General features: G+C 37.3%; 1 protein-coding gene across 15 annotated transcripts in view; it reads right to left on the reverse strand.

Annotated features, from left to right (window-relative positions):
* The window catches only part of PAM (peptidylglycine alpha-amidating monooxygenase), a 289,799-nt gene that overhangs the window by 126,792 nt on the left and 138,808 nt on the right, over positions 1–24,199 (reverse strand). For all 15 annotated transcript variants that reach the window (XM_087429982.1, XM_087429979.1, XM_087429984.1 and 12 more), the window contains one exon: positions 4,343–4,400. In XM_087429982.1, coding sequence (XP_087286108.1) covers positions 4,343–4,400 — 58 coding nt within the window. The remainder of the gene's footprint in view (positions 1–4,342; positions 4,401–24,199) is intronic.

The raw sequence follows: 24,199 nt of genomic DNA on the forward strand, positions 1-24,199 counted from the left end.
AAGGGACTGATTTAAGGGGAAAAGAGAAGACCACAAATAGGAAAAATTATCTATTTCCACGATTAGAACGTAATGGATACAAATGCAAAAAAAAGAGGTTGGATATGATATCAAAAACATAAAAGGAGGGAGGAGGGTAGTTAAAGAGTACAGCTTTCAGACAGAGGTCAAACTAAAGTGACCATCAATTCTGTATAGAAGAAGTAAGGAACAGAGAAGGACTACTAAAACACTGAAGAAAAAAAAAAAAAGTAAAAAACGGCAGTAAGTACATACTTATCAATAGCTACTTTAAACGTCAATGGACTAAATGCTCCAATTAAAAGGCATAGGGTGGCTGACTGGATAAAAACAAGACCCATACATACGTTGCATACAAGAGACACACTTCAGACCTAAAGACACTCACAAACTGAAAGTGAAGGGATGGAAAAAGATACTCCACGCAAATGGCAATGAAAAGAAAGCTGGGGTAGCAGTACTCATATCAGACAAAATAGACTTTAAAACAAAAACTGTAAAAAGAGACAAAGAAGGGCATTACATAATGATCAAGGGAACAATCCAACAAGAGGATATAACACTTGGAAATATCTACGCACTCCAATGTAGGTGCACCTAAATATATAAAGCAATTATTAACAGACATAAAAACAGAAATAGACAGTAACACAATAATAGTAGGGGACTTTAACACTCCACTTACACCAACGGATAGATCATCCAAACAGAAGATCAATAAGGAAACATTGGCCTTAAACGACACACTAGAACAGATGGACCTAGTAGATATATACAGAGCATTCCATCCAAAAACCGAAGAATACACGTTCTTTTCAAATGCACATGGAACGTTCTCCAGGATTGATCACATATTAGGCCACAAAACAAGTCTCCATAAATTTAAGAAGATTGAAATAATACCAAGCATCTTTTCTGACCACAAAGGTATGAAACTAGAAATCAACTATAGGAAGAAAATCAGAAAAGCCACAAATACATGGAGATTAAACAAAATGCTACTGAACAACGACTGGGTTAATGAAGAAATCAAAGAAGAAATCAAAAAATACCTGGAGACAAACGAAAATGAAAATACGACATGCCAGAATTTATGGGACACAGCAAAAGCGGTTCTAAGAGGGAAGTTTATAGCAATACAGGCCTATCTCAACAAACAAGAAAAATCTCAAATAAACAATCTAACAATGCACCTAAAGGAACTGGAAAAAGAAGAACAAACAAAGCCCAAAATCCACAGAAGAAGGGAAATAATAAAAATCAGAGCAGAAATAAATGAAATAGAGACCAAAAAAACAATAGAAAAAATTAATAAAACCAAGAGCTGGTTCTTTGAAAAGATCAACAAAATAGACAAACCTTTAGCTAGACTCATCAAGAAAAAGAGAGAAGGCACAAATAAGTAAAATCAGAAATGAAAGAGGAGAGGTTACAACAGACACCTCAGAAATACAAAAGATTATAAGAGAATACTATGAAAAACTATATGCCAACCAATTCGACAATCTGGAAGAAATGGATAAATTCTTAGAATCATACAACCTTCCAAAACTGGATCAAGAAGAAGTAGAGAATTTGAATAGACCAATCACCAGTAAGGAGATCGAAACAGTAATCACAAACCTCCCCAAAAATAAAAGTCCAGGACCAGACGGCTTCCCTGGTGAATTCTACCAAACATTCAAAGAAGACTTAATACCTATCCTTCTCAAACTCTTCCAAAACATTGAGGAGGGGGGGAAGCTCCCTAACTCATTCTACGAAGCTGACATTACCCTGATACCAAAACCAGACAAGGACAACACAAAAAGAAAATTACAGGCCAATATCACTGATGAACATCGATGCGAAAATCCTCAACAAAATACTAGCAAATCGCATACAACAATACGTTAAAAAGATTATACACCATGATCAAGTGGGATTTATTCCAGGGATGCAGGGATGGTTTAACATTCGCAAATCAATCAACGTAATACACCACATTAATAAAATGAAGAACAAAAATCACATGATCATCTCAATAGATGCAGAGAAAGCATTTGACAAGATCCAGCATCCATTTATGATAAAAACTCTGAATAAAATGGGTATAGAAGGAAAGTACCTCAACATAATAAAGACCATATATGAGAAACCCACAGCTAATATCATCCTCAATGGTGAAAAACTGAAAGCTATCCCTCTAAGAACAGGAACCAGACAAGGATGCCCACTGTCACCACTCCTATTTAACATAGTATTGGAAGTCCTAGCCAGAGCAATCAGGCAAGAGAAAGAAATAAAAGGGGTCCAAATTGGGAAGGAAGAAGTGAAACTGTCACTATTTGCAGATGACATGATTTTATATATAGAAAACCCTAAAGAATCCACCAGAAAACTTTTAGAAGTAATAAACGAATATGGTAAAGTTGCAGGATACAAAATCAACATACAAAAATCAGTTGCATTTCTGTACACTAACAACGAAGTAGCAGAAAGAGAAATTAAGAATACCATCCCATTTACAATTGCAACAAAAAGAATTAAATACCTAGGAATAAACTTAACCAAAGAGGTGAAAGATCTGTACACCGAAAACTATAAAACATTTCTGAAAGAAATTGAAGAAGACACAAAGAAATGGAAAGATATTCCGTGCTCTTGGATTGGAAGAATTAACATAGTTAAGATGTCCATACTTCCTAAAGCCATCTATAGATTCAATGCAATCCCTATCAAAGTTCCAACAACATTTTTCACAGAAATAGAACAAAGAATCCTAAAATTTATATGGAACAACAAAAGACCCGAATAGCTAAAGGAATCCTGAGAAAAAGAACAAAGCTGGAGGTATCACACTCCCTGATTTCAAAATATACTACAAAGCTATAGTAACCAAAACAGCATGGTACTGGCACAAAAACAGACACACAGATCAATGGAATAGAATCGAAAGCCCAGAAATAAACCCACACATCTATGGACAGCTAATCTTTGACAAAGGAGCCAAGAACATACAATGGGGAAAAGAAAGTCTCTTCAACAAATGGTGTTGGGAAAACTGGATAGCCATATGCAAAAATGAAAGTAGACTCTTACCTTACACCATACACAAAAATTAACTCCAAATGGATTAAAGACTTGAATGTAAGACCTGAAACTGTGAAAGTTCTAGAAGAAAACATAGGCAGTACGCTCTTCGACATCAGTCTTAGCAACATCTTTTCAAACACCACATCTGACCAGGCAAGAGAAACAATAGAAAAAATAAACAAATGGGACTACTTCAAACTAAAAAGCTTCTGCACAGCAAGGGAAACCATCAACAAAGGGAAAAGACTACCTAACAATTGGGAGAAGATATTTGCAAACCATACATCTGATAAGGGCTTAATCTCCAAAATATACAAAGAACTCATGCATCTCAACAACAAAAAAACTAACTACCCAATTAAAAAACGGGCAAAAGACCTGAACAGACATTTCTCCAAAGAAGATATGCAGATGGCCACCAGACACATGAAAAGATGTTCAAAATCATTAACTATCAGGGAAATGCAAATCAAAACTACAATGAGATATCACCTCACGCCCGTCAGAATGGCTATAATTAACAAGACAGGAAACAACATGTGTTGGAGAGGTTGTGGAGAGAAGGGAACTCTCATACACTGCTGGTGGGAGTGCAAACTGGTGCAGCCACTATGGGAAACAGTATGGAGATTCCTCAAAAAATCAAGGATAGAACTACCATATGATCCAGCTATTCCACTGTTGGGTATTTATCCAAAGAACTTCAAAACACCAATGAGTAAAGATACATCCTCCCCTGTGTTCATTGCAGCCTTATTCACGATAGCCAAGACTTGGAAGCAACCTAAGTGCCCACCAAGGGACGAATGGATAAGAAAGCTGTGGTATATATACACAATGGAATACTACTCAGCCATAAGAAACGATGAAATCCAGCCATTTGTGACAACATGGATGGACATTGAGGGCATGATGCAAAGTGAAATAAGTCAGAGGGAGAAGGTCAAATACCGTATGATTTCCTTCATTAAGTAGTAGATAATAACAACAATAAACAAACACATAGGGACAGAGATTGGATTGGTGGTTACCAGAGGGGAAGGGGGGAGGGAGGAGAGTGAAAGGGATAATTGGGTACATGTGTGTGGTGATGGGTTGTAATTAGTATTTTGGTGGTGAACATGATGTAATCTATGCAGAAATAGAAGTACAATGATGTACACCTGAAATTTTTACAATGTTATAAACCAATGTTACTGCAATAAACAAAAAATTTAAAAAAAAAAAAAAAAAAAAAAATACTTACTCACGAAGGCTTCCTTGTCCACTGGCAAACGCATCGACATGCAGAAGTATGTATCAGACTATTAAAGAAAGAAAGATACAAAATCCGAATTAAACTGCTGCTAGTCAAGAATAATAACCAGTAAAAGCATGGACTCTACGACTGAAAAAGAACTACTGGTCCAGTGAGGTGAAGTTGCCTGCCAAACACTGGGTGCCAAATTAACGGAAGGGCTAAGTCTAGAACTCAGGTACCCAAGACGTTTTCCTAAGACTCTTTCCTAACTGACTTCAACTCTTATTTATAAAGCCAATTATCATGAGTGCTATTTCTAGTATTGTCACAGTTAAGGCAACATTTTAGATGCTACTATAAAAACAGTGAAACAATAATACATTTGATTTAAAAATGGTAGACGCTTGGTTTTGGCCATCTTTGCTATTTGCATAATTAAATATTTAATTTCCTGAATCACTTTACAACTGCCCCACATATTTATCAGAGAAGTACAATGAACAAAAGTTGGTCTTAAAATAAAATATTATATTTGGTTGTTCTCCCTGACTTTAAAATTTTTATATAGTACATTGAAGAAATAAACATTAACTCAATCTTTCTTTTCCAGTTATTAGTCTTGTATTTAAATGGCCATTTTTCCACATTTTCCACATCAAATATATTAACATCAAGAATTTTTAGTGGTAAAAATTCCAATTTAAGCAGAATGGGCTTCTGTTGATCTATGCATTCCACCTACTTAATGGAAATCCATATGCAGTGAAGTATGTGCTACAGTTAATAATATATCCAACACAAATGGAGACTGAACTCATTTAATAATTCATACTTCATGGATTGTAACTGTATAGTGCTAGAATCAAGAGACTCCACAAACATGGATGGAGATCATTTGGGTTTCTCTAAACCTACTGGTTAGCACTGAAAAACTTTGAAATTTACATCTCTTTTGTTAACTTCTGTGTTGGGTGGGAAGCAAGGAGATTCAAATACACATCAAACAAGTATCTTAAAATTTGAAAAATTACAGAAATATGATTCAGTCTTCATTCCTACTTTATGTAGGCCATATTTTTCTCATTGAGCAAAGTGTTTCATTTTGGAAAAGTTTTAAAATTATTTAGATTCACCCTTATTTTGATAAGAAGGAATGGGCTGGGAAAGGCTGAAGGTTGCACAGGCAGGAGGTTAAGCCACATAAATGCAGGAGATGTGAACTGTGTATCCAAAGCCCAAGAACTATTTTGGCAAAATAATGCTGAAAGATCTTACAATTATGTACAAACTGCTCATAAACATTTTTCCAATCTCTGAATTATTAATGTTACAAAACATACCTACTCTGTTCTGACATAAATAATAATAAACTCATGATTCTTTTCTATGTGATCATCCTGAGCTATGAGTAATTTAGGACGGGAAGATATTTAGTGGCTACTGTAGCTGCTGCTGCTACTATTACTATTTCCAGCCAACAATTATTGAATGCTTATTATGGCCAGGCGCGGTTCTCAATGTTTTGTCTTACATCATTTAATAACTAAAACAATCCAATATGGTAGACAGATACTATTATGAAGTCCATTTTAAAGATAATAAGAATAATAACTAGCATTTATTGGGCACTTACTATATGCCAGCACTGCTCTAAGCACTTTACATGTATTAACTTCTTTAATCCTCAAAACATTCCTATGATGGTAGGTACTAGTATTATCCCCATTTTACAGATGAGGAAATTGAGGCAAACCAAGGTTAAGTAACTTTATTGTTTGTTCTAGCCAAAACCTGGTAATAGGTGGACAGGCTCCTGAACCCCTCAGTTACTTCAGAAAGCTGGCAATTATAAATCTTTTGTCTGCCTCTTTGAGATGTAAATCTTCTCCTTCTCACATTCAAGGAGATAATTCTGCTCTGGTTCTCAGCTAGCGGATACCTTGCTCTAATTTAACATCACTGTCTCCTGTCATAAAGATAAGAGAAGTTTGTTTTTCCTCTGGATAAGTGTCAATTAACAAACCCAGATGGCCTAGTCACATGGGCCAGACCAACCCGCCTTAACTCCCCTCAGTGCCTTTCCCTTAGCCCCTCCCAACCTTTGAAAGGTCTCCTGCCTTTTGTTTCGGCAAAGTTGAGCTCAGTTCACATTAGACCCCCCCTTCCCTATTGCAATAGTTATTATTGAAGAAAATCTGTCCTTATCACTTTAACTAGTGCCCACCTGGTTTATCTTGGACACTAGCAAGTGCAGGAGCTGGGACCTGAACACAGGCAGTCTGATTAATGTATTACAGATCATTAAAAGCAATGTGAACAATTAATGACTTAGAAGCAAATATAAACACAAAAGTAAATTTAAAGTAACTAAGCATACATTTATAACAAGGAAGGATCCAAAGGCTGCAATGAAATGCAAACCAAACAGAAGTTCTTTTAAATCTGGACTTACAGTTTTTGGTTTTATTTTACCTTTGATTTTATTAATATACCACCTCAAGTTGTTTTTGGAAAAGACAAGTTATGGGCATAAATAGATATATAGAATTCAGCAAGTTGGTTCTTTTGATTAAAAAAAAACTAAGCACAATAATGGTTACATATACAGAACAAAGGAAACTACTATTTATACTCAGAATTGATCAGATCCATACTGTAATTCTTGCTCTTATCATCACCTGTGCAATTTAAAATGACAGAAGAACTTGGGAACATCTTTCTTCTAGCAATTTATAGTTCTTGGCTTATAATTTCTCTAATGATGAGAACGTGTTCAGATTTGAACTATTTCTTTCCTGTTTTGTTAAGGCCAGGTTTTTTTTTTTGTTTTTTTTTTTTTTAAAGAGAAAGAGAGATGACGGAGATCCTCTACATAATAACCAGTATCCTGCAAAATTATTTTGGGAGAGCAAAGTCTATATTAGACATTGTATCAATGGCCTACCATACACCATCATACATTGACTTAGGATTTTATTTATGCCCCATTTTCAAGATAGAGAATAATTCTGTTAGAAGAAAAGAAGGTAAAACTTTTTTTCTAAAGATGAGCACATCAAAAAAATACAGTGTGTATTAAATCAATAATTAGCCTTTAGCTGAAAGCTCTAAAGACCACAGTTCAATAGAACAGAGAACAGCAAAAGGTAATTTATTCTTTTCTCTCCAACTGTAAAAGGTATCAGTGATTGTGTTCTGGATTATTCTGGTACATAGTTTAGTTTCCGGAATTAAGTTGAGAGCTCAAGATCTATATAAAGATGTTATGCTCCTAAGGGTCATTTACATGGTTCAGTAGGAGAAGCCAAATCTTAAGGGCGACTCAGGACCAAGGTCCGTCTCCCATAGGCCAGCTGAGGATGCGTAAGCACTTTTTTTGTGTTACTTCATTTTCTTCTCACAATTATGCTAAGAGTAGGTCTAATAGGCACTGTATCTTTTTTACAGAAATGGAAACTGATTCACAGAAAGGTTATTGATCTACCTAAGGCCACCCAGGTAGTTAGTGTCAGAGTTAGGACTAAAACTCTTCAAGTTTATGCCTTGAAGATCATTAGACATAATTCTGTATCCTTCTTGTCACTTTCTTGCCATTAAGTTTTAATCTAGTTAATTGTGATTCTGAAGAGTCTTTCAACCTTCACACCTGGTTTTCTAACTATGAGACTAAGTCTAATATTTTAAATAAAATTTAAGGCTCTTCATAAGTCAATGAATAACATTTTGTTTTTTTTTTTTAACAAGATATGCATTTGTTGAAGAATGAATTGGACAATGGCCTTTGGCAACTATTATAAGTTCATTACAGTATGGGGAAAGAGAGATTATTTAGGCAATTACAAAATACTGTTTCATCAATATATGTTAATTTCTATAGCAGGTCCCCAAGAATGGATAATTACGTTAAATTTAAATTCCATGCTGTAAGCAATAGTCAGTTTAAAAATTTAAAACTATAATAATGTGTAATCACATAGTCAACTACAACTAACCCTGTGATCAAGAAACTCTTTTTTAAAAAGCAAAGCCTCCTGAGGCAATATTAAGAAAACTGGAACAACACATTTCTCAAAGTAATAATTATATCACTGATATGAGCAAGTAACCAGCTGTGTTTTTCTTTTTTGCAGGATGAACACCAAAAACGCTATTTAACAATACTCTGATTAGGTAAATATAACTCTGCAACCTCTGTCATTTAACAACACACACACAAAAAATTCAAATGATTTATACATACGATCAGCAGTCAGCATATGATCTTGCAAAAGCGAGAACATTTATTGAGCCTTCTACTTTATTTTAGAAGCCTTCCATCATAGTTATTTCCCATGATAACACCACCACGTAGGTATTACAGACACTGTTTTAAAGATGGAAAAACTGAGGTTCAAGAAGGTAAATAAGTTGTTTATGATTTTAAAAAATTCTCAAAACTGATGAAATGGAATTTGAACCCAGTTCACTATAGCACTCTTCTTTCCACTATAGAAAGATACCTACTAAAAGGCTGTTTTTCAAACCTCTAATGTTTCAAAGGAAAATATCAGTTCTTAGACACAATTTTAGTTGTTTACTTGATTAATGGGAGAAATAAAGGAATCAAAGACACATAAACCTTAACAAGAAGTTTTAGTCCAAGTCCTCTAAATTTTCAATAGCACCTGAGAACATTTCATGAAAGCTTGTTGACAAACTGCAACTAGACTAGAGCCGCAGTTATTTAATTTTGTCATCATTTTGTTTCTGCAAAGTAAAGCTATTTGAAAACATATACATAACTCAGATCAATGTTTCTCTCTAACACGTTCTCAAACCACAAAAACAGCACCTTACTGCCCATTATAATAGTTTCTTCATTTGAACACACTGTCCTAGAAAGGATAGTGCTATAATTCAACCCAAACTACCAGTACAACCTTTCACAATTTTCCATATATCATCATCATGAATCCTCTTTTCCTCCCTGTGGCAAGAACAGTGAGCTTGCTGCCAGGGGACTGTCTGTAAAACACTGCGAATTCAAACTGCTAACATAAGGCTCAGATGTACAAAAAGGGAGAAATAATGTGAATCTACGTAGCCATGTCTCCCAGTGCTATCTGTTATGGCACATCAGCCAAATCTGAATCAAGAGGGATATGATATTGCTGATGCCTCTTTACTACTGCTATTGGGAACTCTCTAAGAAAAGCACATTTTTCTGACAAAAGAAGACAGTGTGGTAGACATGAAAAAAAATGTGCTTATTCCTAGAAACCTCCTATTATATTCTATTATTACCCATTTTAAACCAAGAGTTCTCATGTAGACAATAGTATTCAGTAACATGTTGCTTACATTATTTAAGAAAAAAGTGTTCTTATTTTGATTTAGTCATTGTGAGATGGAGATGCAGTGGTTTCTATGGTGTAAGTAGTTAATGAAATCAACTGCTTATTTAAATTAATATGGGACAAACAAAGCCATCTGTATACTATTACACGTGAAAACTGTTCACATAAAACCAGTAATTTTTGTTCTGGGAAACCAGAGGTACCATTCAGATTCGAGTGTGGAGTGCTATGATTCGATCCTGATTGGATAATATCTTCACTGCCCTTTTATTGTTCAGGCTTAAAGAATCCCTGCAGACGACATTTCTTAAAGAGACTATACAATGTGGTGACACAAATAGGTGTACAAATAGACAACATGACCCAGTTTTACCTGGGAATGGCCCTTTTGCTTACTTCTGTGGCTGTATGCAAACTGGTTGTTCTCTGTAAATAGGCCATAACCCACAGAAATTTTATATTGTGTATAATACGGTCTCTGATAACTTCTCCCAGTCATCCCTTGTTAAATAACCAGAGCAGTGGAAGCATCTCACGGTGGCAATTGTGACTTTGTGCCTTAGAGTAGTTGCTCAAAAAGTAGGTAGTAACCTCTCTACTAACCCAGATCATGCACCATTTAAATCCGATCTAGACAAACCATGAAGGATCCAGAAAGTCCTACATTTTCACCCAGTACACACTTCAGGTTTAAATAACTTGAGTTCTGCAAAGAACTAATGGAAATCTCAGGGACTAACATTAGTGCTGCCAGACCAACAAGAGAAAAGCACAGATAGTCATTGGGCCTCTTTGACAGGAATTTTGGTTATGAGAGGAAGAAAGCAACAGGAAAATCACTTTCAAAGTTTTCTTTTTCTTTTTTTTGGTCACGAAGATTGGCCCTGAGCTAACATCTGTTGCCAATCGTCCTCTTTTTGTCTGAGGAAAATTAGCCCTGGGCTAACATCTATGCCCATCTTCCTCTATTTTGTATATGGGACGCGACTACAGAATGGCTTGATGAGCTGTGTGCAGGTCCACGCCCGAGATGTGAACCCCGGGCCACCAAAGCGGAGCCCATGAACTTAACCACTATGTCACTGGGCCGGCCCCTCAAAGTTTTCTTTCTTTCTTTCTTTTTTTTTTTTGTGAGGAAGATCAGCCCTGAGCTAACATCTATTGCCAATCCTCCTCTTTTTTGCCGAGGAAGATTGGCCCTGGGCTATCACCCGTGCCCATCTTCTTCTACTTTATATGGGATGCCGCCACAGCATGGCTTGACAAGAGGTGCGTTGGTGCACGCCCAGGATCTGAACCTGCGAACCCCGGGCCACAGAAGCGGAGCGCAAGCACTTAACCACTATGCCACCGGGCCGGCCCCTCAAAGTTTTCTTTTAATTGATCCAGATACATAACACAATCAAATTGCTATTTCCCAAAGTAATTTTAATATACACACAGTAAGCTTTCCTGACTTGGTGGTGTTTGTACTTCCAACCTTATCCTAGAATAGAAGGAAGCTAAGGCAAAGGAAAACTATACCAAAGCATAAATGATTTTCTGGAGCGAAATACTCAGGTTTAAAAAATCTACCTCTACCTCCTGGAAACCAGAACTTAAAGATAACTATAGATAAAATTCCTTGAACTGTCACTTTTGGATAAAGTCTATCCTAATTTTCCTTTTCCTCTTCCTATCTCTTACTATATAAATAAAAGATATGTTGCCTATTTTTATTTATTAGGCTCTGGAAGAAATAATCATAGTGAAGATTTTATGTTAAAACATTCCCAAATGCCTAAAACAGAGTTTTCTCCAAAATGCTCTCCTTTTTTCCTTACCATTAAGCTAAGCTCCTTCCCCACCAACTTGTTGGATGTTTATCCCAACCTAGAATGTACTGTTGTTGTATAATGTCTGCTAGCATCCCAAGCATTGAGAATAATATTTGGCACACACTGGGAGCTCTATAAATATTTGTTGAATTTTGTAGGTACATTCCTCTTTTGGTGGCAATAAACTCACAGTTTAAGAAAGGCTGAACTAAAACCTGTATTATAGATGCCGCCTAATTTGGGTTTTATACAGCATCACCTTTTCATATGAATTTTATCCTTCAGTTGATTCATCCCAGAATCCCATTTGCATCTTTAAACTATAATCACACTGTGGCTGATGAAGACAAGATTCTCAATGCCAAGTAGTTCAAATGGAAGCTACTTTTCTGGCAAGGGCTCTTCTTTGGGAATTACAAATCTGTATGAGCAAATGATGAAGGAAAAAATATTCTGGTGAGAGAACATCTGTCTAAGAGCTTGCACACACTTTCATCTAAGAGTAAACAAAAAGGGGCATACTAATAATGATCTATAATTAACTGCCTGTGCACAACAGGTGGTGACAGCGGCGGGATCCTCCTTGGCTTCCTGGTTACAGGGAGTCATGTGAGGGGAAACTACTGTTCTGAACAGGGGTTGCTGATAACCTATGCCACTCAACCTTCCCCCCCGCAAGCTTAAGCCAGTGGTTTTTGTTTTTCATCAGTCAACAAAACGGAATATGGAAGCAGTCAATTCTCTGAACCTCATGCCAACATTAACTAGTCACACCTACGTTCCTCTCTTTTAGCACAGCTGATTGGAAACTGACTATATTTATCAAATCTGCTTGAAGACACTTCAGAACAGAAAAGGCCCCACAATCCCTACCCCAAACACTATATTTCTATGCTAAGTAGCTTACATTTGATTCTGGGACAATATAGCATTGTGGAAGAGAACCTCTAGACTTGAACAGGTCTGTCAACCATTTTACTACTTGAGTTGCATGCTATTCTCTTGAAGTTTAAAATGAACCATCAGAAAACAAAGAAATCATCAGAAAACAACTGTGGTCTACACAGTTTCTGTTCTTTCTGGGCCTGTTCTCATATCTTGCCATAGTTATCTCATTAATACTTGCCAACCTTTAAATTTCTTTTAATGCCTGTGTAGAAGTCCAGTCTTCTACCCATCCATTCATTCATTCAACAAACATATATGTTGAGTAACTCCCAGGAACTAGACACTGTGCTAAACTCATAAAACTGTGAGCAAACGTACAGGTGGTCTCAGTCCTCATAGAGCTTACAGTCTACTAGTATAAAAGACAATCACATAAGTGAAGTGTTAAATTTTTACTGTTTCAAATGATACACGGGAGAAGTACAGATTGCTACAAGAGCCAGATATTCAGGGGAAATGATCTTGGTGAAGGGGGGCTAGCAATGTTTTAGGCATAAGAAACAGTATTTTCAAAGGCCCTGTACTTGGAGAAACTTGCTGTGATTGAGAAGATAAAAGCCAGTACATATAGACATGGGGAACATGTTTTACATTCGACTGGAAAAGTAGATATGGCACACAATACAGGATCTTCTAGTCAATGTTAAGGACTTTGGTTGTTTTATTTTACTTTGTTTTTCTTGAAAGCAACAGAAAGCCAGTGAAATCTTTTGTAGGAAACTGACATGCAGGGCAGAATTAATCAGATGAGGCCAGTAAAAAGGCCATGTAGTTGTTCAAGAAAAGTGATAATAGTAGCTTGAAACTGGGTGACGGTGGTAGAGAAGGAGAGAAGAGTACAGATTCTGCAGACGTTTAAAAGGTAAAACAAACATGACTTGGGAGTGGATTCAAATGGAAGGTAAGAGGGCAGTATCAAGGATGATTCCAGCTTGCATAACTGAATGTACAAGTGGTAGCATTCACTGAGACATAACACAACAAGACCAGGTGTGAAGATGATGAATCTGGCATTGGACATGTTGAATTTAAGAAGCTTTTGAAAAAATCTACATGTAAATGTCAAATGGGCAGTTGGGTCAAAGGTCTGGAGTTGAGAAGAAAGGGTTGGCTTAGAGATGTAAATTTATGCGACATGCAAGTTGGGTGGTAACTGGGCAGTGTGGGTGTGGAGGAGGCTGCTTCATGAGAGTAGAGAATAAAACAGAAAAGAGAACTGACAGAGCTCTGAAGTGGCCAGCCAAAGAAAGAGCTGCCAGCAAGTTGAGAGAAAAACCCGGAGAGTGTTATATCATAGAAGCTAAAAAGAGAATGTTTCAAGGAGGGAGTAGCTGACAATGTCACTAATCAAAATTCATATGTTAGCTGTGTTCTTATAGGGAGGGTTACAATATAATACTAACATTTGGACATCTACTTTTGTGTTTGTTAATATCCCTAACTTATGTTAAGGAACCCAGTTCTTTTCTGTAGCTCCTCCTACAAAGACTATGACTGTGGATACTCTGGTCTCACGACTCAGGGTGTTCTCAAGACTATGTAAAGCTCCAGCCACATTCATTGTCCAAGTTACCCACAGCCTCTCTAGTGCTGTCATCCACACTGCTTCCCAACAAGAAAATGCCTGCAGCAACAAACAGTACATAGCAGAGTCACCACAAAGTTCTCCTACCAGCTCCTTTGGTGATGCTCACAGGGCCTACAGCCACTTGGGAAACAGGAAAGAAGGAAAGAACATCAATGAAAAGAAAAATGAAAAAATTAACAGTAACAACAGCAACAAAAACCAGACAAAGATTTAGAAAGTTGAAGAAAAAAGATGGGTCAGTAAGTTAATTAAAAAAATTTCCAGAGCCAGTGGTTGGCCTAGTGGTTAGGCCTAGTGGTTAAAGTCTGGTGCTCTAACCGCTTCAGCAGCCTGGGGTCGTTTCCCGGCCGCGGAACCACACCACCTGTCTGTCAGTTGCCATGCTGTGGCAGGGGCTCACATAGAAGAACTAGAAGGACTTACAACTAGGATATATAACCATGCAGTGGCACTTTGGGGAGGGGGCAAGGGGAAGAGGAGGATTGGCAACAGATGTTAGCTCAGGGCAAATCTTTCCCTGCAAAAAAATTAAAAAATCCAAATATTCAAAATAAAACAGTATAAGGAAAAATTATTTGAAGCAATACTGGTATTATATAAGCTCCAAGAGAGTATACTGCCACCAAGTAAGGTCTCTATGGATGCTGACTTCCAACCCAGGAAACTACTGTTCCACAGACTAGTGATGTCAACACAAACCTAAGAATCTGAATGCCAGATTTACCCTTTCACACCCACTGATTTTAATTTCTTGTAATATATTAAGAACTAATGAGGTGATACACTATAAAAGTGCATACTTTTTACATAAAAGAGTTAGAAAAGAGCAAATACTACAATATTAAAAAAGGCAACTTTTAGAAGTAATCCAACAGACTTTAGCATATTTGTATAAATGTTACAGTCCTGGACAAGGCTTCGAGTCTTCGGGTATTATATATTTGTAAGGAGACTAATATTTTGAAAATATTACACCGCTGTATTCACATTCCTCTCCCAAATAAATCACACTTGGTTCCCCAGCAGCCATTCTGGTATTATGGCCCCCAGCAATGGGGCAACGCTAATGCTAGCTAGGAAAGGGAGAGAACATGGCATAGCAGAATACCCCTCCAGACAGGAGGAGAAAATAAAAGAAAGTCTCTGGCCAAGGAGAAGTTAATTTCATAGTCATAGATGAGATGTCAGAGTTGATACTAATTAAGGGAAGAGAGCCTATGGACCCCATTCACCTCTTTCACTGCCCAAGGCCATTCATGTAAGACCACCCCTTTTCACACATCCAGATATTATCCTGACAAATAAAAAAGGGAGAGGAAGGAAAACAGCTTAATCAAAAGTTGAGCTGATTGTCATGAACCTGGAGAGAGTGAGATACCTTCAACTGATACTAAGTTTTTCTTCCCTTGCTACCCAGAGGGTCAGGGGCTTAAGAAGCTAAATTAGATCAGTTTTGACAATTAAAATCTTTATTTGCTTTGCATACTTGAAGAAGAGTGGATAAATTGTGACTGTTACATACATAAGCCAAGAACAATTTGCAAATTAATGTATTATTTGCACTTTTACTATTTGTTATGCATTGATAACCGGCATTAGCACAGTGTATCACTGCCTGATGGGTTTCCTGTGGAAGAGATGTAAAATATGCAGATAATCTTGTAAAGCTCAAATATATTTATGTACTTATGGCAACTATTAGCAGACTTTTTCACCTGAAAGGTGATTAATTTTTTATTTCATCGCTAGTCGTGCTTAAAATTGGTACAAAGATTTCAAGAAAGCAAAATGGCAACGCACAGTTAGGGCTATGAAAGTATTTATCAGAAACAGCCCTTTCTCCTTAGAGGGTATTGAGCATAAGGTCACCAGAACATATCACAAAGACCATACTAACTCAAATATATGCCATCTCAGTCATATGTAAGAGGTCTAAGAAAATGCTTAGGATTACTAACAATGAATCTGGTTGCAAATTGCAGAAGACCAACTCAAAATGGCTTAAACTAACAGAGATATAGTCTCTCACATAATGAGAAGTCCAGAAGTAGGACAGACGCAGGAATGGTTATTTCATCCAGCAACTCAACAATGTCATCAAGGACCTAGGTTCTTTCCACCTTTCAGCTTTATCATATTCAGTATATTGCCTTTCATCTGTAGGATTCTTTCTTCATAACTGTAAGATGGTTGCAGCAGCTTCCAGTATCATATTCTCATAAAGCAATTCCCAAAGGCCAGCAGAGGAAAAGCCTCTTCCTTAAGTTCCTTTTCAAGAGTGAAACTTTGCCAGAAGCACTTCACTTCCAGCAGAATTCCTTTCACATCTAACTGGCCAGAACTGTATCATGTGCCCAGCTCTAAACCAGTCATTAGCAAGGGAAAAGTGATTACCATGAATGGCTTAGTCTAATCAAGATTCACTTTCGGGCTAGGGAAGGCCAATGCTGAAACAAAGTGGGGTTCAGTTAGCAAGAAAGCAGGGGAGGAGATGTCTGCAGAGTAGGCGACCAATAGGTCCTCATAGCACATTTCAGAAAACAAAAACAAAACCCTCATGATTCTAAATTTAACCAGCGGTAGATAATCTTTGGGCAAATTTGGCAATACATTTCAATGTATTGATCTGCAATGTTCAGAAATTTTGGAAACCCTTGTCTAGTAAAATAACTGTGTAACTAAATATATACTCAATTAGACATTTCCTGCTGCATCTTTTAGCTAGATGCCAAGATACACTAAGATACAGGGGCCAACAATGGATAAAATGCCAATTCTCAGTTCACCAAGCCTGATGATCTTGAGGGAAATAAGAGATGGAAAGCCAATTCAATTCTAAGGTAAATGAAGACAACTGTGGCTTTTGAAAAACGATACTTTTTTCATCAAAACAAGAGGCACAACAGGCATGGGGAAGTTATGTTTAATGATGAAGTCATATATTTAAGTATAATGATCAAGGGCAAAGTCATTCTGCTTCTCTCCACCTCCCTCACAGTGATTCCATGACCTATTCATTTTCCTTAGACGTCCAACTCATAAAGAAAATATTACAACAGATTTGCATCCTTTGCCTTGAACTTCTAAGAGGAACTATAAAATGAAATATAAATTCTTCGGAACGCTCTTTGCTTTTCCTTTGCACATCATAAACATCTTTGTTTCAAGATTAGGCAGTTACAACAAAGCTCCTTGTTTGCTAGTCTGTCTCCTGCTATGTGTTTTAAGAGCTGAACCCTTGGTTTCTTCTTGCTTGTATTCCCAAAGATCACCTGGCATAAAAACTGGGTATGCAGTGAATGTTGGTTGAATTAGTTTGTTAAATTTTGTTATGTTACATGACTAATAACCTTTCACAAAGGGCCTATTCTTACAAAAATAGTTCCAGAGCATTGAGTCATTTTTTCCTTTAAGGATTTTATTTGTGCTTTTTTTTAAAATTACCAAACCAAATTTATCCCACTGTAATTTTCCAACTTCCACTGAAAGACAGTATCAATAATTCAAGCAAAGGAATGATTCTACAAAGGATGTCTCCTCTTTGTAACTAAACTCCCAGGGGTGGGCATTTGTCATATAGTTAATGGAGTTATTATAATGAACCAAATAGCTGTAGAAATTGCAAATGTCCGTTTTCCAGAATATGTTTTTCACTTGTCATTAGTTCATTTTGCATTATAAACTTAAATCCTGCACTTCAGTGCATGGTATCCTTTAAGCTAGCTTGGAAAATTTAGGAATACTAAATGAAAAAGTAAATTCAATGCTTCAAAATCAGCTTTATTTTCTTACATTTTCTCAGACTTACCCACGCACACACAGAATGATAAGAACAATAAAACTAAACAAACCTAAATCATTGTTACATAATTAGGTGTCTATAGTTAGTGGCCCTTAGGTATTTCAAGAAAACTTGACCTTTTATATACAGCAGCTATAGAACACAAACGGTATTAACAATATAAACTGAATTTGAGAGTGATCAAATAATTTGTGGGGGGAAGTTTCTTTTTATAGAAGTATTTCCACTGACAAATTCAGAAGGAATGACACAATTAGAATACTCATCATATGCAACTTCTAATGCATCTAGGCAATGATAATCATCCATGGCTGCTGAAATCAATAGGTGAAAAGTTAATAGGAAACTTTATAATGGATTAATCAAGCTCACGATTCCAATTTAATAAGTAGATTAAAATCATAAGAAGAGAGACAGACATTACACACTTCCTGTTGGTAGCATATAACATCACCTATGAAATATTCTTGACAAAAACTCTAACCTAAAAATCTAATCAAGCCTTTAGAGGTACCAGTACAGGAAATACAAAAGACAGAGGGACATGTTAAATGATACTCTAGTGATGCAACCAGCAAAACCTACAAAGCAGAAAACTCTTTAGAAGAAATACCTTGTTTTCTTCACAAATAAATTACGAGGAAAAAAAGAGACAAAAGGAATTTCAAGACTCCCTATAAAAGAGACACATCAACAAGATTTACCATGTGGACTACATTTAGATCCCGATGCAAACAAACCAACACTTTAAAAATATAACAGAGAAATGTGACACTGACTAGATATTTGATGACATAATGGTAATAATGGTGATTGTGGTTATGTTTAAAAATAAAGTACTTATCTCTTTAAAATACATACCAAAACACTTAAAGTGAAATGAAATGAAATGATTTCTAGTAGATGCCTCAAAACAATTCAGTATATATGTTGGGGAAGGATATAGGTAAAACAAGATTGACTATGAGTTGATCATTGTTGATGTGTATGTGGGAGTTCATTATATATTATACAAGCCTTTTGATTTTGTGTATATTAGAAGTTTTCCCTTAAAATGTTTAAAATATAAAAAAGATACAGTTTGTCTCTAAGAATCTTTGATACCAACCTACCAACCAATTAATGCAACAACCAACAAACTGAACAACAAATATATATTGATTCTATATATATTTTGCTCCTGGGACATAAAAATAGATATAAAAAATTCTCTTCCTTCAGCAATTTTAGAATCTAATGAAGGAGACAAAGCCTATGATAGGAAATAGTGAATTCTTAAGCTTTGTGTTAAAGGCTAGAGGAATGACAGAAGTTCAGAGAAGGGAGAGATAAGAAGGGATGACTTGGTCCTAGATAGGACCTGTCCAGGGGCAGGGTAGGAGGGCCATTTGGCTGAGCCTAACATTCAGAGGGCCTTTCCTCCTAACAAGATTACGCAGAGAGTGAGAGACACAAACAGGATTGAAAAAAGATGACACTTATCTTACAACGTTCACCTTGTGTTCAGATTCCACCACTTGTAATGCATAGGCTTAATATATTTTACAAATCTTGTAATTTTCTTGGGAATGGCACTGTATATTGCACTGGACCATTTCTATAATGAAAGTATTAATTTGTTATATTTAATATTTAAAATATATCAGTCAAGGTTCCTTTAGGAAACAGAAGGCACAAATATAGGGGGCAAATGAGGAAAATTTAACCATGGAACAAAGCTGTGGGCGAGGTTAAGGGAAGCAAGTAAGGGATGTTGAAACACCCTAGGGATTTATAAAGTAGCAAGTTGTTACCACTCAAAGACATATTAGGCAAGAAGAGGAAGAGTCATCAAAACCAGAAACTGCTTTAGCCATAGAAGATGACAGGAGCTATGGCATAGGAAGAGAAACCAGTCACTGTCAACCTAGTGCCCAACAGAAAAGGAGCCAAAGAAATACACACTCTGACCTCATCCTCCTGCTTCCCAGTCTTCCGCCAGTTCCTCCCACTGACTAAAGCCAAGTGGAAGCCAGAGAGCAACAGAGCTTACTGACGGCATCCATAGAGCTCAGTCTCCCGGAGCCCGGAGTAGGCTGGAGAAGAGTGGAAAGTACATCTGGAGAGGCCAGTGGAGAATATCCATCATGCAGAATACATCCCTGCTTTTACACACTTGCTTTGGCATTTTCCTAATATTAAAAAAATGATAAAATGGAAGCCTCAAAAATAAAAGGAAGTGACCTTAGCTTCTCTTAGCATTTGAGAAGCCATGAACAGAGAAGCTGAGTCTTCACTTAGGAGGAGAAGAATTCACATAAACAAAGGTAAGACGAAGACTCTCTGAGCTGAAATATTCGTTTAAACAAAAACCAGTGATGGGAGTAAGCATGGTGGAAGCAGAGACAGAGTGGTAACTGGACTAAAAGGCACAGGTGACATTGTTAAGGGGGCTCTGAGAAAGGAAACTGGATAGACTGAACAAAGCCAGATGATGAAAGGGTTTGGGAGATGAGAATTTAGACTTGATCTGTGTAGACGTGATGTTAGTCACGGCAAGTAAGTGAGGTGTAGGGCATGAAACCATGAGTGCTGTCCTTTAGGAGCAACGCTTCGATGGAGCTGAGAATGAGCAATGAGGATACAGTGGGGGTGGGGGTGGGGCAACAGAGTCTGGAAACAAACCAGGAGGTGTTGCTATCAACCTGGGTTAAATCTGTAATAGAAGAGCAGCCGTGGAAACCCATCCATTCATCCAGCCTATGTCCCATGTGTCTACCTATCCCACAAATGTATACTGAGTGTACTATTGCCAGACCCTGGACTAGACAGGGAGGATATGCTGGTGAGCAGAAACAGATGTGTTCCCTGCCCTCACAGAGTCTGCAGTCTGAAGAGGAAACAGAGGTGTGAACTCAGGAACAACATGAACAAATGTAAAATCGCAGTTGTGAAGGGTCCCCTGAAAAAGAGGCCTGAGGTGCTCTGAGAGCTTTGACAGTTCTCTGAAAGGTGGGGGTGGGGAGCAGGAGGGATGGGGGAATGGGGGGTGCTCAGGAAGAGCTTCTCTTGAGAAAATGATGCTCATCTGAGATCTGAAAGCTGGGAAGGCATTACCCAGGGCAGATGGGAGGCAAGAGTAGCACGGCAAGGTCGGGGCGAGGGCAAAGCCTGGACAGGGAGTGTGAGAAGCACAGGGAATAAGGAAAACCAGTGTCGCTGGCACAGAGAGGAAAAGGGACAAATGTGAAAGACATTTCAAAGGAAGAAATAAAAAGAACTGTAGACAATTAGAATTTAGACCACTAAGGAAGTAAAACAGTCTAATGTGGTTCCAAGATGAGATGTTTAACTGCCTACTGAATCTGTATTTGCTAATGTGCTTTGTGCCTGGACCAAAGAACACAAGCAATAAATATCTATTCTCAACATATATTCATTAGGCACTCTGCAAGGCACTGGGAACATAGCCTTAACTAGACAGACAATCATTACATCATATGGGTCATCAGCCAACTTGCTCTTCTACACGTACCCAAGAGCAGAAGAAATAGCTAAGCACAGATCCAAGGAAGATCTATTAATCAATGAATATTTACCGAGTAGCTTCTACGTGCAACAAAATACAATACAAAATACTGTGCAAACAATATCTTGTCTGCAGCACAGGTATGAGCTGGCTTCTTTTAAATACAGATTGTGATGTTTGTTTGCTCAGTATGAGAATAAAGTGACAAAAATATGCACAAAGCTGAATAAGATGTAGTCACTGGTTTCAGAAACCCTTTAGTGTGAGAGATTTAAAACATGAAAATGAATCTCTGTGAGCAACAATACAATAGGTCTATAAGAGTGGTACAAATTATGGCACTCAGATCAGATCAGTTTGAGGGAATCAGGAAGGTTCACAGGGAAAGAGACACATATTCTATAACTTAATAAACGGTGTGTGATTTCAATAGGTGAAGATGCAGGGGAAGGAAATTATAACAGACAGAAAGAGTAACATCAGGAGGTTCCAAGGCATCTACCTGTAGGAATAACAGGCTAAGTGTGGTAGAAAATGGGGGAATTCAGGAAGGGGCAATGCAGGGAATAAAAATTAAAGCGGCTCTGATGCGGACCACAGGGCAAAGAATTTAAAAACCAGAATATGGACTAGGAAATATATTTGGTCAGAATGAGGAGTCGCTCAAGATTTTTGAGTGGGAGAATGGCATTATCAGAGATGATTATTAGCAAAATTATACGGACTGAGAAACATCATAACATAAAGGTGAAAAGCACAGGGTTTAGAGCCAGCATGCCTGAGTTAGAGTCTGGACTCCCCCACAGCTACCACTTACAATAAAAAGGAACAAACTACTGATAAACAGGAGTTCAGGGATGAATTTCAAAAGCACCACACTGAGTGAAAGAAGCCAGACACCAATGACTATATACTGTTGTGATTACATTTATATGTAAATCTAGAAAAAGCTAAACTATAATGACAGAGAGATCAGTAGTTAACAGGGGTCGAGGATGAGGGAAGGAATAGGGGGAGCACAAAGGGGCACAAGGGAATGTTTTGGGGTGATAGAAATGTTCCTCATCATGTTCTGGTGGCAGTTACACAACTGCATATATTGTCAGCATTCATCGAATTATACACTTAAAATTAATGAATTTTTATTTTTAAATAAATTACATCTCAAATAAGCTAATAAAAACGAAAAAATCATGCAAGAGTAAAAAGTTAGCAGGGGCCAGCCCAGTGGCGTAGTGGCTGAGTTCGAGCCTTCCGCTTCGGTGCCCCAGGGTTCATGGGTTCGGATCCCGGGTGCGGACCTACACACTGCTCATCAAGCCATGCTGTGGCGGTGTCCCACATACAAAATAGAGGAAGACTGGCGCAAATGTTAGCTCAGGGACAATCTTCCTCAAGCAAAAAGAGGAAGACTGGCAACAGGTGTTAGCTCAGTCTTTTCTAATGTTAGCTCAGTGTTTCCAATCTTTCTCACCAAAAAAAAAAAAGTTAGCAGTTGAAATTAAAACTTCGAACTTAAGAACATTTCTTACATATGAAGAGCATAGCAGCAGGGAACTCATAACTTGTGATCAGTGAGGAGGCATAAAAATACTACCATCACTGATATGTGCGTGTGTGTGTACATATGCGTGCATGTGTGTGTCTGGAGGTAGTGGGGAGGGGCAGGGAATATTCTTGGTATGAAGATACTTTCCTTCCCTTTAAAAAAAATTTTTTTCAAGTAATCTTTATTGGACATCTGGCATTGTTTTAGGCCCAGGGGATACAATAGTGAACAAGACAGACAAGTCTTTTCTCTCAAGGAAGTTATATTCCTGACAGCATATCTCCAGAAAGATAAAGTGGGGATGATATTTCAATGAAAGACATGAAACGGAAATTTGTTCCTGGAGTGATGAATACTCAGATGGAATTCAGACTTCTCCTCCCAACCCATAGAAATAATATTGTAAATAATGGTTAGCTAACAAGGCTATTTTATTCATTGCAATACACAATATATTAGGTACACTTAAGTGACTGCTGTATATTGGTGTCACAATGATGACATAAGATTATTTTATAAAAGACTAGGAAAGAAAATTATCTGGCAGACAGATATTTAGAAAGGGAAGAGTTAGAAAAATCATTTCAATCTTGTTTACATTTCAATACCCTGCAAAATTACTTCCAAAAATTTTATATTTGCCTGAATTAACTCTACTAACACTAATATATGTGTGATGATATCTTTGGATTTCGCTAGCAGGTTTGAATACACCTCGAAGAAAAAACTCATTCTCGGTCAATGATTTCCTGAACTGACTACCACAACGAAAAGAAAAGGTCATTCTTAATTTAATTAATGTTCTCCTTCATAACAGAGTGATTTACAGGTCTGCAAATCTCTATTCTCTATAAAGTTCTTAACCATAACAAATAGGTTCTGGAAGGTTTATTTAAAAAATGCAAGGAAACTACCTTGGATTCATATATCTGTAAACTTTTTTTGGACAACTGAAATTTTTTTGGATCTTGGGGAATACATGTTGAGGAAGGAAGGGAAGTGCGGAAATAAATAACACACAGTCTTCCAATAAACTTGGAGTCTTCCAACAGCAGCAGACTTGCAAGCATTAAAAGAGTGCTAGATTTGGCTTTTATTTGCTTCAGTGGTGCTTCAAATCTCTTCGGCTATTGTAGAAGGTTTTCAGGTCATCGCAAACCAAAGTGAAAAGGGAATATTGTGGGCAGTGACTGTATGAAATATCATATTTCAACTGACTCCTGCCATAATTGATTGAAGGACAAAAAGTCCCCTTACACCGAACAGCCGTGGGCTTCTAGACCCAAGCTTACTGTGCTGATTAAATAAATGATAG

The sequence above is a fragment of the Ceratotherium simum genome, chromosome 4 (genome assembly GCF_057802395.1).
Source record: "Ceratotherium simum simum isolate JZ-2026a chromosome 4, ASM5780239v1, whole genome shotgun sequence".
NCBI classification, from domain to species: Eukaryota; Metazoa; Chordata; class Mammalia; order Perissodactyla; family Rhinocerotidae; genus Ceratotherium; species Ceratotherium simum.